Below are 16,317 nucleotides of genomic sequence, written 5' to 3'. Positions count from 1 at the left end.
TCTACTCCTACGTCATTAAATCTTAAATATATTTATGTCATGTCATGTTTACGTCTGCGTTTTTGTTCCTGTAAAATTACTTTCGCTTTCCATTCCCAACAAGTCTATTAACATTTATGAACATATTTTAATAATAGGGTTACAACAGCATTAGTTAGTTGGCTAAATCACATATTAAAAGTATTTATTAACTACTTACTACAATTAACACTGTGATTAATACTGTATTAGATCTTACTTGGATTTTATGGTTAACTTTCGTTTACTCGGATATGGCGGTGATGTGTATGGGTGCGCCTGTTTTAGTCACCGGAGCTGCACTGTTCCTAATCAAAGCATGACTACAGCGTAGCACCGCCCTCGTGGGCGGAGCGGTAGTTGGAAGTGGATGACGGCGACGTGGGACTTGACACCACCGTTTACGTTCATCAGACATACAAAAACACTTGGACGGCCTTGAGGACAGACATGAAGCAAAAAAGGGAGACAGTCTGTAAAGTTGGGCTCCAGTTTTTTGGGTTTTTGGGGGAAACCGATCGAGCAGCCATTAAAGCCAAAGCGGAACTAAAATACATCTACAACAACGAGTATAGAGGAGTGTGAGTATCCTGCGTCTCTCGACGCGTGTTTGTCCAATTTACAATGTGAGAACTTCCTATACCTCTTTACGCCCTTTAGTCCAGTTTACAATGTCTTTCTTTTTTGTGCATTTCAGGCAGGTGACCAAAGCTCCTAACTTTAGCACAGTCCTCTACTTTTTGAAAATGTCAAAGAAAATTAAAGTGGGAAGAGATTACGTTCACGTCAATTCCACGGTATGCACATTTTTCAACCTAAAAGTCTTGACCTGTGTTCAAAGTTTGTGATTCAAATGGTTCCACACAATGTTCCCACTAATTTACAACCAAACTATTGCAGCCCTGTTAGTCATGTGATTCATGTCTGACAGTTTATTAGAACACCAGGCCAAGCACATCTATTGCATATGATAAACATGTGGACTGGATCTCATCTAATCTCTTGTGGAAGACTTTGAACAAGATTTGGGAATGTCATTCGTCCGGAAGAATGTTTGCAAGTGCAGAGGTTTGATTTAAGATACTGTATGTGTGTGCGTCACAATCTGTTGTTCTGATGTGGAACGAAATTACACAAATGAGACTCGGTGAAAGGCGAGTTTGTGGTAGGAATAGAAGATCTAGCCTAAAATCCATATGGCAATATATATTGTAGCCTTCTGCAATAACGATATGTACCACAATATATTAATTGTAGGGGAATAACGATTGATCGATTATATTATTGTTTGTTTTTAAATCTCCACCCCCACAAGGTTTCTGAGGTCAGCTGATCAGTTTCTTCTTGTCGTCCCAAAAACCCCTTTAAAGGCCTACTGAAATGAAATTTTCTTATTTAAACGGGGATAGCAGATCCATTCTATGTGTCATACTTGATCATTTCGCGATATTGCCATATTTTTGCTGAAAGGATTTGGTAGAGAACATTGACGATAAAGTTCGCAACTTTTGGTCGCTGATAAAAAAAAGCCTTGCCTGTACCGGAAGTAGCGTGACGTCGCAGGTTGAAGGGCTCCTCACATTTCCCCATTGTTTACACCAGCAGCGAGAGCGATTCGGACCGAGAAAGCGACAATTACCCCATTAATTTGAGGGAGGATGAAAGAATTGTGGATGAGGAACGTGAGAGTGAAGGATTAGAGTGCAGTGCAGGATGTATCTTTTTTCGCTCTGACCGTAACTTAGTGTGGAATCCAATGAGCCCTTGTACCTTTCTCCTTTTTCTATTGTGGATCACGGATTTGTATTTTAAACCACCTTGGATACTATATCCTCTTGAAAATGAGAGTCGAGAACGCGAAATGGACATTCACAGTGACTTTTATCTCCGTGACAATACATTGGTGAAGCACTTTAGCTACGGAGCTAACGTGATGGCATCGTGCTTAAATACAGATGGAAACAAAAGAAATAAGCCCCTGACTGGAAGGATAGACAGAAGATCAACAATACTACTATCAGGAGACACCGAACCAAACACCGGACCTGTAACCACACGGTTAATGCTGTGCCGCCTGTCGAAGCCTAGCAATGCTGTTGCTAACGACGCCATTGAAGCTAACTTAGCTACGGGACCTCGTCAGAGCTATGCTAAAAACACTAGCTACCCACCTACGCCAGCCCTCATCTGCTCATCAACACCCGTGCTCACCTGCGTTCCAGCAATCGACAGCGCGACAAAGGACTTCACCCGATCATCGATGCGGTCGGCGGCTAGCGTCAGATAGCGCATCTGCTATCCAACTCAAAGTCCTCCTGGTTGTGTTGCTGCAGCCAGCCGCTAATACACCGATCCCACCTACAGCTTTCTTCTTTGCAGTCTCCATTGTTCTCCATTGTTCATTAAACAAATTGCAAAAGATTCACCAACACAGATGTCCAGAGTACTGTGGAATTTTGCGATGAAAACAGAGCTTTTTGTATTGGATACACTGGTGTCCGAATACTTCCGTTTCAACGATTGACGTCACGCGCAAACGTCATCATACCTACACGTTTTCAACCGGAAGTTTCCCTGGAAATTTAAAATTGCACTTTATAAGTTAACCCGGCCGTATTGGCATGTGTTGCAATGTTAAGATTTCATCATTGATATATAAACTATCAGACTGCGTGGTCTGTAGTAGTGGGTTTCAGTAGGCCTTTAAAATCCAGAGGTGATCGTGCATTTTCTGCTGGGGCTCCAAAATTTTGGAACAATATACCATGAGTTGATTAATGTGGGGCCCGACTGAAACAAGTTGAAAAACTTATTCGGATGTTACCGTTTAGTGGTCAATTGTACGGAATATGTATTGTACTGTGCAATCTACTAATAAAAGTCTCAATCAATCAATCCCTATCGTTATTCGGACGGCTCCCTCTTTAATGACTTTTAAATCACGTCTTTTTAAACACATTTTTACTCTTTGGCTTTTAAACCAGTATGAGAGTTGTCTGATTTTAGTTTATTTTATTTTCTCTGATGTATTTTATGTATTTACTCTTTTATAGTTAAATGTTTTATATTACTGACTCTTCTAGTATGTCTGTCTTAACTTCTGTGCAGCACTTTGTGAAACTTGTATTGTTTATTGAAATGTGCTATATAAATAAAATGGATTGGATTAAAAGATCGATTTATATTCCTAAATTTCAAATATATCGATCTGTACTCGGCAAGTTTGCCTTTCAGAAGATAGTTAGTGATCCAAGATTGTTTTAAAAGGGAATTAATCAATTTTTATTGAAACTAAAAAAAGGGAAACATGGGACTTAAGATCGACAGACTTTATATGAAGTTTAGGACCTTTTAATGATAAATAAATTACATTTTACGTTTGTTTGCCCATCTTTGGTGTCAAAAATGTTGATACCTGCGGTGCTCGAGAAAGGTCATAACCAATGCCAACGCCACAAGACAATTTCCTTAATTACAACACAAAAACGTTCAGCTACAGCACGATTGCAAAAGCCATAACAAAGACAAACGACACAACAAAAAAATATAAAGCCGCAACACAACTTTAAGACGCACAATATGTGACAGACTCAAAGGAAGTGACAGCAAAGGAAGTGGCGGCAACGCACCGACTTCCGGAACACAACAACTTGCAATCAAGGAGAAGTCATTTAATCAGAAACAAATAAATACAAGAAATGGGTCAAATAGGCTATGAAAATTGAAAAAGAGGGGAATACATGCTTCCGCACACTTGGGACACTGTCTTTCTTTGGATACTGTATGGCCGGTCAGGTAATTTTATTTAGCAAGTAATCTACTGTTAAAATGTTGGTTACTGTACTTTTATTGAAAACTGCTTGAATGTTGAAAATGTGAGCAGAAAAGGTTTCCTCTTGATAATTCAACCTAAAGTGTTGGTTACAGTTTATTCAAATTAGATGCGAATGCATTAGCCATTAATTGTTGATCGATAATTCATATCTTATAATATAATTCCCCTACAAGAATTAACAGGAATAAATGGGAAAATTCAATCGCAGTGTCCAGTATCGAGTATTTATTTTACTGTAACACTGGTTGAATTTTGCTTACTAAAAAGTTACTAAATCGATTTCAACTCACTGAGTAGTTTCAGCTTGTATCGTTCTAAAAAAATATCGTCCCTGAATCGTATGGGCAACCAAATATTCTGAATCAAATCGAATCGTTGCTAAAAGAAATTGTTACACCCCTAATTATTTGGCATATATGGATTACAAAAGCTCCTAATTTAGCTGCTGACATACATGCAGTAAAATATTACGTAACTTCCTGTTGTGTTATTTTGTCAACACCATTATTCTACTCGTTAATATCTGGTTACTATCTGATGTGACATGTTGCTGTCTGCACTTCTGTGAAATGTACTGATGACTTTTCTTCTGTTGTTTCAATACTTTACATTAGCTTTGAGCGATACTACAAATGTGGGTATCGATCCAATACCAAAATTATAATCTGACAAAAACACAGTATCAATTACATTTTAAACTTATTTCCTACTATTGGCTCTGAATTAAATACTTTTTTTTCGCCCCTAAAAGCCTACCTGTGTCCAGAAACTTATTTCCTGAAGTTGAAAATAATAACAAAAGAGACAGAAGATTTTTTTATAGTACAAATTATCGATCTAACTACTGCGATATCGACCTAATACTATACTACTTGTAATCGTTACTGTCGATTGTTTGTATCAATCCGCCCACTTTTCTTTTACATTCAAGAGCTTGAGCTTGCGGTTAGCATATCCTCCTACGGTGTGTAGTGTAGCATTTTTATTTATTCCTCGTCCTCTAGAGATGACATTTGTGAGAAAAAAAGTTTATTTTCCGCCATGGAATATGTATGTGTGTATTTGTATTTTTTTATTCATTTATTTACATGAAACCAGCATTATCAGATAGGTCTTGTAAAAGATGATTCCAATTAAATTGTCAATTTCATATAAAAAAAAGTTATGGATTTTTAAAACCAATATAAATGCACACATTTTTGATCTACTCTTTTAATACAAAGTAAATGGGGCTCAAGGTTTTAGGTGTGACTTTTTTGTTAAAAAAAAGTCATAACTTTTTAAATATAAACCCCATTTTAAAAAGATTGGTACCATTGGAAAGCTTGTCAAACAGGAACATAAAACCTGTTTCACAGTAACAGTGTATTTTTAAGTGATTCACTTAATACAATTAGCAATGGAAGTGACAAGAAATCTGAGAAAACATGGCTGGTTGGACTTGACTTGTGAGTCACATCATGAGCGATCAGACATTCGGCAGGTCCAAAAATTCTGTGTGCAAATCGATCAATTTAAAAGATATTAGCAGACTCACAGACGAATATATATTTTATATTATGATAGGGATTCCAAAGAACATTTTACTCACTGTATATGTTTTGCTGGTGAGTTTTGTCGAGAGTAAACCTGGCAAATGTTCTCAGTTTTGTAGCTCAAGTACTTTTTCTATCTGAAAATGTCTGTATTTAGGATAAATGAGGATTTTTGTTCCACCTCATCACTATTGGTGTAAAGTGGTGATGAAAAGAATGCAAACTCAGTTAAACTCTAAAAACAGCTGTCCGGTTGCTACTCAGATTGCGTTATCAAACCTGAAAGGCGCTGATTGACTAGCGGCGAATACACACACACATGGAGGCGTGAATTACTGATTTAGAAGTGGCTTTGCACATTGGAGGGACATTAGCCGCTACCAAGAATGCTGCATTGCGTTGAGGACGTGTTTGTTAGCTTGTTGCTGTCAAATTTGTGAGACAAAGCTAGAATGTGTCATCAACATGCATTGTCATGATATAACAATAGTATTAAAAGCTCCATCGTCGGCCTAAAGTATATAATTTATATTGCGCAACCCAAATGGAGGCTGAGACCTTCACCTAGATTTCACAGCTTGAGTCACTCGGTGTTGACATTTTGTCAGTTTCTTCAATTCATTTCAGTGCAATCTCAAAGTTCAAATCAAGCATTATGTAGTACATAGTTGAGTACATAGAGAGCTTTCTCTACCAGAATCTAAAGCCGGGGGTTTCATAACAACAACATGACTGAAAATTTTCAGTTTATTCAGTTGGACTGCTTTTGTGTATGTGCAGACTTGTTCCTTGGACTGACAAACAATTATTATTCAATATAATTAGCAATTGTAAAACATGTAGACATTTAAATGATGTTTTATGTTTTCTTAAATCGCTAATGGTAATATAAGCTAGCGGGAGGTGTTTTTGTTATTTTTGGTTTGAAAAATGTAACTTTGAGCAAGTTGCAAACAGCCACTTTATTGGACAGCGATGTTGGTTTCATAGTAGTGAGTCCGTAGGACCCACAGGTGGCAATTTGAGTTGGTCCCTGGAAAATGTAATGGGTCCCAATTTATCTTAAATTGTAACGTAAACTTCTTTGGTATGGTATGATATGGTGATAATTTGGAGTGTCTTGATCCGATATTGATATTAGGGCTGCAACAATTAATCAATTAAATGGATTAATTCAATTAGAAAAAAAAGCTAAAATGTATATTCTGTTACCTCGATTAATCATTTCAATTTCATTGAGTGTAACTATGATCAAATCTGGACCGAATAATAAATAAAAGGTAAAACATGTAAAAGAAGATAAAAAGGTCAAATAAGGTAAATTAAAGGTAAAAAATAAGTTAGAAGGTAAAATTTGGTAAAATATAAAAGGTAGAAAAAGATGAATGAAAGGCAATAAAAAGGTTAAAAATACATGGTAAGAGATTGTAAAATGAGGTAAAATCAAACGTTTCATAGAAGGTAGTAGAAAGTAAAATAAGCTACATTAAATGTAAAAAGTTAAAAAGAAGGTAAACTGCAGGTAAAATAAGGTAAATAGGTAATGGCAAGCAGAAAATTATTTATTTCAACTATTATCCCTAAAATACACATTGAAGCTTTAAAGTTTGTTTTATTCGAATTAGGGCTGGGCGATATATCGATATACTCAATATATTGCGGGTTTGTCTCTGTGCGATATAGAAAATGACTATATCGTGATATTCCAGTATACGTTCTCACGCAGTTGCTTTTAGCTGCGGGGCATTAAACGGCATGCGTTCATGGTAACGTTAGCTGTGATGCTAACAGCTAACGGTGTGGTTTGAGTGGTAATACGAGAGAAAGAATGTGCGAATCTAGTAACAAATGGAGGAATAATTAATTCCCAAGAAAAACAGTACGGGGACAATCGTCTGACGGTGGTTTGGCCTCAAGCGGGAATATGTCTTTACATATCAACATCTCCGTTCGGTGCCACACCAACTAAATGCCGAAGCAACTATTTCCACATCAACACCGTAGGACATATACTATTTGATATGCAGCTAATTTTTATGTGACACTTATTGAAATATCTTGTGTGTCATCATGCACAAAAGTGCGCTGTATTTGTTTTAAACTATTGTAGTGGCGTTCTGTACAAAAAGTGCACTCTAATTTAGTGTTGTTTTGAAATGTCATCTTAGTGACATCATTCACAAAAGTGCACTTATAGCTTGTTTTAAAATGTCTCTGACAATCTTGCACTTTCTGTTTTGGAAATGACATGAATGTTTGTGCCACTGCTTAATAACTGTTTAATAAATACATTTTTGCTAAATTGACTTACCGTAATTTCCGGACTATAAGCCGCTACTTTTTCCCCTCGTTCTGGTCCCTGCGGCTTATACGACGGTGCGGCTTATATACGGCCTGTTCTTCTCCGACACCGACGAAGAGGATTTCGGTGGTTTTAGTACGCAGGAGGAAGACGATGACACAATGATTAAAGACTGACTTTTAGGCTGGTTATTTTGATAACGTACAGGCGAGTACTTTGTATTACTTTGCACCGTTGTATTATTTGTACTCTGCACGAATGCTGTTCGCCATGTCAAAGATGTGAAAGTTTGATTGAATGATTGAAAGATTTATTGTTAATAAATGGGAACGCAACAGTCATCTCTGTCCCGACAATCCCCTCCGTGGTAGCAGGAACCCCTATATACTACGCTAATTACACATCAAAACCCTGCGGCTTATAGTCGGGTGCGGCTTATATATGGAGCAATCTGTATTTTCCCCTAAATTTAGCTGGTGCGGCTTATAGTCAGGTGCGGCTTATAGTCCGGAAATTACGGTAGATGTGATTTCCCTTTCTGCATGAAAGTTTAAAATGAGCATATATTAATGCAGTATGAACAAGAATGTTTTAATGTAGACACATAAAATCATCATACTGTTGTGATTATATGCATCAAGTGTTAATTCAAGGCTAAGGCAAAATATCGAGATTTATATCGTGTATCGCGATATGGCCTAAAAATATCGAGATATTAAAAAAAGGCCATATCGCCCAGCCCTAATTTGAATACTCGATTAATCAAACAAACTAATCGATAAATTACTACTCGATAGCTGCAGACTTAATTGATATCGGATATTGGTATTCAAGATTCAAGATTGTTTATTGTCATATGCACAGTTAAACAGACAGTTTGCCGTACAATGAAAATCTTACTTTGCTAGTCCACCCTTCGACAAGTCACACGGTACTTGGCTAAAATAAAAATAAAAATGTATATACAAGGCACAGTAAGTAACATAACATTATTGCACATTCTGATTGACAGTCAACAGTATAAATATGGAGGTGACATTGGGTCACAGCGGCAGTTAAAGTGTTAAAAGCAGAGCTGTAGTCAATGAATGATAGCCTGGCATAGGTGTCCTTGCCCTCTAAGTGGGTGAGGGGGGTGTAGATGACGGTGTTGACTGCATCCTCAGTGGACCGGTTCTGCCGGTAGGCAAACTGTAGAGGGTCCAGTGTGTCTGGGATGGTCTTTTTGATGTGTGACATGACTATCCTCTCGAAGCACTTCGTCACTATTGGGGTGAGTGCAACAGAGTGATAGTCATTCAGACAGGTCACAGTGTTTTTCTTTGGCAGGGGCACGATGGTGGTGGTCTTGAAGCAGGTGGGCACAACAGCATGTGCTAGTGACAAGTTGTATACGTCAGCAAGTACGTCAGCCAGCTCTGATGAACACACCCTGAGGGCCTGGCCAGTGATGTTGTCTGGGCCGGCTGCCTTCCGTGGGTTTGTTCTCCTCAGAACTGTACGTACCTCTGCTGTTGTCACAGTGAGTGGTGGGTCCTGCGTGCGCTCCGTGGTCAGAACCCCTCTCTGTTGGTTGGTGTTGAGGACCTCGAAGCGGGCGTAGAACTCATTCAGCTCATCTGGGAGTGAGCGTTGGCTGTTTGTGACCCCCCTGCTCCCCTGCTTGTAGTCTGTGATGTGTTGCAGGCCTTGCCACATGCGCCGGGAATCTGCGGTGGAGTAGAATCCCTCCAGCTTTAGTCTGTATTGTCCATTGGCCTCGCTGATGGATTTACGCAGGTCATATCTGGCCTTCTTGTAGTCCTCAGCGTTGCCTGAGACAAATGCAGTGGAGCGGGCATGTAGCTTGGACCGAATATCACAGTTAATCCAGGGTTTTTGGTTTGGGTATATCTTGTATTGTTTTGTGGGAACAATGTTTTCCACACATGTGCTGATGTAGCCAGTTACACTGGAAGCATACTCCTCTATGTCCACAGTACCGTCATCCCTCTTAGCAGCAGTTTTGAACATGTCCCAGTCTGTACTCCCAAAGCAGTCCTGAAGCACTAGTTCAGTGCCTTCATTCCACACTTTAACAGTTTTACTGGGGGGGGGGGGGGGGGGGGGGGGGGGGGGGGGGGGGGGGGGGGGGGGGGGGGGGCGCTTGAGGCCCTGTCTGTACGCTGGATATAGAAAAGCTGAGATGTGATCAGATAGTCCAAAGTGTGGTCTGGGTACAGCCTTGTAGGCTCCCCTCACGTTGCAATGTACTTGGTCCAGAATGTTTTTTTCCCTCTTAGGAAAGTTCACGTATTGATGGTATTTCGGGAGGACGCTCTTTAGGTTGCGGTGGTTAAAATCCCCAGCTACCCTGAACGCAGCATCAGGGTGTGCGGTCTCTTGTTTACTGATGATGTCATGCAGCAACTTCAGCGCTGTAGTGGAGTCCGCCCGTGGCGGGATGTAAACAGACAGTATAAACACTGCACTGAACTCTCTTGGCAGGTAAAAAGGTCTGCATTTCACCATCAAAAACTCAATGTTGTCCGAGCAGTGTCTTTCAACCACCTGTATGTCCGAGCACCAGCGGTTACTCACGTAAACACAGATGCCGCCGCCTCTCGCCTTTCTTGAAGCCATTGTCCGGTCTCCACGGTAGACTGAGTGCGTTGCTAGCTGGATAGCAGAGTCTGGGATGTTGTCCGAAAGCCAGGTTTCCGTGAAAATAAGAGCACAGCATTCTCTCAGTTCACGCTGGGATGTAATCCTGGTTTTCAGCTCATCGAGCTTGTTGTCGAGCGAGCGCACGTTAGCTAGCAGCAGGCTGGGTAGTGGTGGTCGTGTAGCTCTAGCCTTTAGCCTAGCATGTAGCCCCGCTCTCTTGCCTCGCCGCCTTGTTGTTGTTGCTTGGTTAGCTGGGTCTCGTCGCAGCAGAAAGTTAAAGTCCGTCAGACTATAAGTGAGCTCATGGTGAGCTTTTTCTGATGTCCAGAAGTGCATGTCTGTTATATCTCACTGTTGCATGCAAAAACTTTGCATTTAGGATGCAAATTAGTACTATAATAAAAAAAAACGTAAATGCCATCTTGTATCGGATGATATCGGCTTGCAGCTATAATCTGATATAAACTCCAGTCCAAGCAGTCCCACAGCATGATTACTTGTGCAAAGCCAGTTACATCCAAATGTCCTCCAATAAGCACACACGTTTCATCTTTCCTTGTATTTTGTAGTCAACCAACTACAAGTAGACCTACTAGACTATAGGCTATAGCAGGGATGGGCAAACTACGACCCGCGGGCCACATCCGGTCTTTTTAATCCGGCTCGCCAAATATTTGAACAGAAATGCAACAAAACTTATACTAGACTTTGACACTGGCAAAAAGGGTGATCAGCAACACTGCTCACACTACAAGAGAATTTAAGTGTTAACCTTGTAATACCATTTGTATGTTTCTTTGATGTTATCATATGATACTGTTAAAACTAGCGATCCATCCATCCAACCATCCATCCATTTTCTACCGCTTGTCCCTTTTGGAGTCATTGGGGGTGCTGGAGCCTATCCCAGACATATTATGATTAAATAGCCCTTGTTTTAGAAGTTTACTCCTAGTTCCAACAGTTATGATATGCTTTGAAATGCATCACGTGCTCACCCGGCCCGTCTGTAGCGGGGGTGTATAATGTAGCCCGGAAGAGTTAGGGATGCATGGGATTCTGGGTATTTGTTCTGTTGTGTTTATGTTGTGTTACAGTGCGGAGTTCTCCCGAAATGTGTTTGTCATTCTTGTTTGGTGTGGGTTCACAGTGTGGCGCATATTAGTAAGAGTGTTAAAGTTGTTTTATACGGCAACCCTCAGTGTAACCTGTATGGCTGTTGACCAAGTATGCCTTGCAGTCACTTATGTGTGTCTGCAGAAGCCTCATACAACATGTAACTGGGCTGGCACGCTGTTTATATAGCCTGTAGAGGGCGCTAAAGACAGTGCCATCACAGCACGCCCTTATTATTGTTGTTTGGGTGAAAATCAGCAGACATCCGATAGAATAGTGTCCCTGAATTTCGGGAGTCTCCCGGAAATTTCGGGAGGGTTGGCAAGTATGACGCTGTCAAGCGCCATTCATATAAAACTTGCAGGCCGCACTAACATTACATTTTCATATTAAGGTGCCGGCCGCAAAATAACGTCTCGCGGGCCGCGTGTCTGGTTTATACATAGCACAAAGCAAAAAAAAAAACTTTGGATGCAGTGTTATTTCATCTGAAATTTCAAAAGAGTTTTGTGGCTCCCATTGTTTTCTTGAATTTGTGAAATGGGTCAAAATGGCTCTTTGAGTGGTAAAGGTTGCCGACGCCTGCCCTAGGTAATGACCCACACCTGTCACCACCTTACAATTAGTCAAGGTATAACTTTGCTGGATTTTCGTTTTAGGATCTGTTGTGTTGTCACCAGTGTTAGGCATATTACTTTGTAAAAGTAATTAATTATAGTTCATACACAGTTTGAATGTGTTTTGGTCATTACATCTTGAGGGATTACATGATTATCACTTCAGTGAATTGTTGTAAAATATTCCCCCCAAATAGTTAATGGTGTGTGTGTGTGTGTGTGTGTTAGTAACACTATTATTATGTAATGGCTTTATTCCCAACACTGGTTGTCACACGTCTCCTTTCCTTTCATGTTTCTCCTTTACTAGATATTGCATATCCATGGTTCTATACTTTTGCTCTATTCTATCTACAACTTGTCTATGTTGCTGCATTAATGCGAGCTCTGTCTTCCCCCTCTAAATCCTCTTGTGTATCGTAACATACGCATAAAACAAGTCTAAACTTGCATAGTAGCGACACGGCAAAGGCTGTAGTAGATTGCATTTTAGTACTTGTCCTGTGTTTATGGGATTCAATCATAAGGCATACTGCCCACCTTTGCAAAAATGCCTTCTTTGTTTACAATTAAAGTATTATACCACAGCACCCGTTTCAATAACACTCAATCCCTCTCTAGTTACCATTGTTGAGCAACAAAGGAAGCTAACTAGCCATATCAATGACAAGTGTCAGTTTTTCGCCAGATAATACTGCCCTTAGAATTAAATGGCTGATGCAGAACTTTGAAAGACTCACGACGGTGCGTCAAGGGACAGCGCAGTGACTACAGTACACAGAAGCATAAACTACCTGGAGCCACAACAGAGGGATAATAGAGCTGCAGGTTGCAAACCCCTAAGTTAGACATATGTAATATACTGTTCACATTGACATGAAGAAAAAAACAAATCTGTGTCACCTTTGGGTAAAATAATCGGAATTGACCTGAGTTGTGTTCTTCCCTAAATTTGACAAGCTCATTCTAATTGAGTTAAAGAGTATTAATAAAAACAAAGGATACTTTTTTTACCCTAAATATCTTAAATGCTAACAAAATAGCATGCGTCTTTAATGTTTTTTTTTTTTTTAACAAACAGGGTTTTTAATATGTAATGTGGTGTCGTTTTTAGTGGTGTACAATTAAATGATTGCTACTTTTGGTGTTCATGTGACACCCTTAGTTTGAATGGTTAGTTCAATGCATCCTATTTATACTACTGTGGCCACAATTATTGTTGGTATTTCATTATGGTTAGTATTATCCGGACTATAAGGCGCACTTAAAATCTTTTTTTTCTTCTCAAAACTCGACAGTGCACCTTTATAAGCCGGTGCGCCTAATGTAAGGAATACGTATGGTTGAGTTTACTTACCCACCTCGAAGCTATTTTATTTGGTACATGTGTAATGATATGTGTGACCAGTAGATGGCAGTCAGTGGCTATGGGATTGCTAAGTGTTTTTTTCAGGAAGAACCTCATTTTTAGTTGCCTAAGGGGAACTAACCGACTTTCTCCCCACTAGTACAGAGTTCATATACAATACAAAGGTCATGTAAAATATATTATGATAAAACATAAATGGCTTGTATAAGTATACTATAAAAATCTCTTAACACAATAAAGTTCAGGTACCTAGAAAAAACTGTTCACTGTTGATGCTCTGCACAGGTGAGAGGGCTTACTGTGGACCAGTGGAACACACCCAGGCCGAGACAACAGGAGACTTTGAATGGAGTAACCCATCCATCTCGATCTCCATCTTCAGATCAGCCTGCCTTGTCCGCAGTCGACAAAGAGAGAAAATGTGCCCAGCTCCTTGTGGAAAAACTCAAGAAAAACAGGTAATGACACAATAATATGAGCCTAAAGGAAACCCTAAGTGTGTCAGACAAGTTTGTCTTAGATGATAGAAGATGCCAGCAAATCTATGAATATGAAATTAAAATGATTATTAAGAAATATCAGAACTCAAGGGAGAGCCATATTTGTACCATGCCAGATTGCGATTGCACTGAGGAATTAGCCTTGAGTCTCCCACCTGCGTATACTAGTTAAGAGTATCACTATTGTAGCTACCCTTTTTATCTTTTTCCAACATTTGCCTGTTATCCTTTTGTATCTTGTATCCAAGCAAGATGTATCATTTGAAGGTCAATGTCATCCAGGCTGTCCTGCCTATGTAGTCTGCAGGAATGGTGTGCAATCAAGGGTGTTCAGATGTTTGCTGAGGCCAAATTTGACTTTAGCCTTCTATTTATAACCTGAAGCACCTGTTGGCAGGTGGCATGTGCATAATAAAGAAAGGCATTGCCGGTACACAGGAATACATACAAATGAATCTATTAAAAAAGGGGGCCGATCGTCCAACCCACGCAACCGAACACAAACTCAAGTAGATATTATTCAGTATTTGCGTAATCACGCACTCGAAGAAAAATAGATAATTAATTACAAACAAGAATGGCTGAGACAAAGTCTACTTTATTAAGCATAGGTGCATGCAGTGCTTTCTTGTCAGGCTCCTGATACATTAACAAATAAACATACTGTATACCCTTCTTGGTTAGTCAGGGAAGAGCTGGAATTTTAGAATCTTTTTACAGGTTGTTATACTATAGTGATACTCAGGGCTAGTAGACATCAGCAAGGCCTAACCAAGTGGTTTCCTGAGTGGCCCGTAATTGTTGTTTTCTAGTGACTTGACTTTTTCTCTAAGAATGACATTAATTCATTATTAAAGTCAATCAATCAATCAATCAATCCTGATTGATTGATTACTGAAGTACCAATAGAATAGAAAAATAAGACATATGACATCTCATGGACGAATTGAAGACATTCTGGAGGAAAGTTCTGTGGTCAGATGAAACACAAATTGAGCTGTTCGGCCACAATACCCAGCAATATGTTTGGAGGAGAAAAGGTGAGGCCTTTAATCTCAGTAACACCATGCCTACCGTCAAGCATGGTGGTGGTAGTATTATGCTCTGGGCCTGTTTTGCTGCCAATGGAACTAGTGCTTTACAGAGAGTAAACGGGACAATGAAAAAGGAAGATTACCTCCAAATTCTTCAAAACAACCTAAAATCATCAACCCGGAGGTTGGGTCTTGGGCCCAGTTGGGTGTTCAAACAGGACAATGACTCCAAACACACATCAAAAGTGGTAATGGAATGGCTAACTCAGGCTAGAATTAAGGTTTTAGAATGGCCTTCCCAAAGTCCTGACAGTCCTGTGGACAATGCTGAAGAAACAAGTCCATGTCAGAAAATCAACAAATTTAGCTGAACTTTTCCAATTTTGTCAAGAGGAGTGGTCAAAAATTCAACCAGAAGCTTGGCAGAAGCTTGTGGATGGCTCCCAAAAGCGCCTCATTGCAGTGAAACTTGCCAAGGGACATGTAACCAAATATTAACATTACTGTATGTATACTTTTGACCCAGCAGATTTAGTCACATTTTCAGTAGACCCATGATAAATTCATTAAAGAACCAAACTTCATGAATGTTTTTTGTGACAAACAAGTATGTGCTTCAATCACAAAAAAATAAGAGTTGTAGAAATTATTGGAAATTCAAAACAGCCATGACATTATGTTCTTTACAAGTGTATGTCAACTTTTGACCACGACTGTAAATACACATATATAATCGCAACTACACATATTTAACATGTTGTCCATTCAGCAACATCAGTTTATCATTTTATAGCTGCTGAATGACTTAAGGGGCTTATTTAAAAAAATTCAGCACAATAAAAAAGTGGGTTCTTGTGTAGATCGCCGCACTGCAGGACTACTTTAAAAATACCTAGAAAAAAATGGTACGTGCTGCATGTTTCAAAACAGCAAAACGCAATGGTAGAAAGGAGCATGATGACATGACTGTGCAGTAAATAAGTTTCTCCATGGTGAAAGCCTGGTAGTACACGCAAAAACCCCATTTAAAATAAGGCGGTCTGCAACACTTTTGCATTTGTTATCAACTGTCAGAATCAGAATCAGCTTTATTGTCATTACGCAGGGTAACGAGATTGAGGCCATTCCATACAGTGCGATAAAACAAATGTACACTCTATACAGTGGGTGAAATGAATATGTACATGAATATCTACATGAAACAGGGTGGTTGGTGGAATGGGTTATTGCACCGAAGAGAAGGCAGTTATGAGGGTCAATGGGGCAGTCTGTTCAGGGTGGTTATGTACGAGCAGTCTCAGTAATTCACACGGAACACACCCACTAATGGTACACCCAATTTTGT

General features: G+C 39.6%; 1 protein-coding gene across 2 annotated transcripts in view; it reads left to right on the top strand.

The window, feature by feature from the left end:
• Positions 1 to 407: 407 nt before the first annotated feature.
• Positions 408 to 16,317, top strand: part of LOC133653667 (putative helicase mov-10-B.1) — a 46,084-nt gene continuing 30,174 nt past the window's right edge. Inside the window, exons 1-3 of one of the 2 annotated variants that reach the window (XM_062053204.1) lie at positions 408 to 599; positions 716 to 815; positions 13,724 to 13,896. In XM_062053204.1, coding sequence (XP_061909188.1) covers positions 469 to 599; positions 716 to 815; positions 13,724 to 13,896 — 404 coding nt within the window. In that variant the 5' untranslated portion in view covers positions 408 to 468. The remainder of the gene's footprint in view (positions 600 to 715; positions 816 to 13,723; positions 13,897 to 16,317) is intronic. The other variant, XM_062053203.1, reaches the window with a different exon arrangement.

This window comes from Entelurus aequoreus, linkage group LG07 (genome assembly GCF_033978785.1).
Source record: "Entelurus aequoreus isolate RoL-2023_Sb linkage group LG07, RoL_Eaeq_v1.1, whole genome shotgun sequence".
In the NCBI taxonomy this organism is placed as follows: Eukaryota; Metazoa; Chordata; class Actinopteri; order Syngnathiformes; family Syngnathidae; genus Entelurus; species Entelurus aequoreus.
Note: the sequence above shows the minus strand (reverse complement) of the source record. Positions and strands in the feature narration are given on the sequence as shown.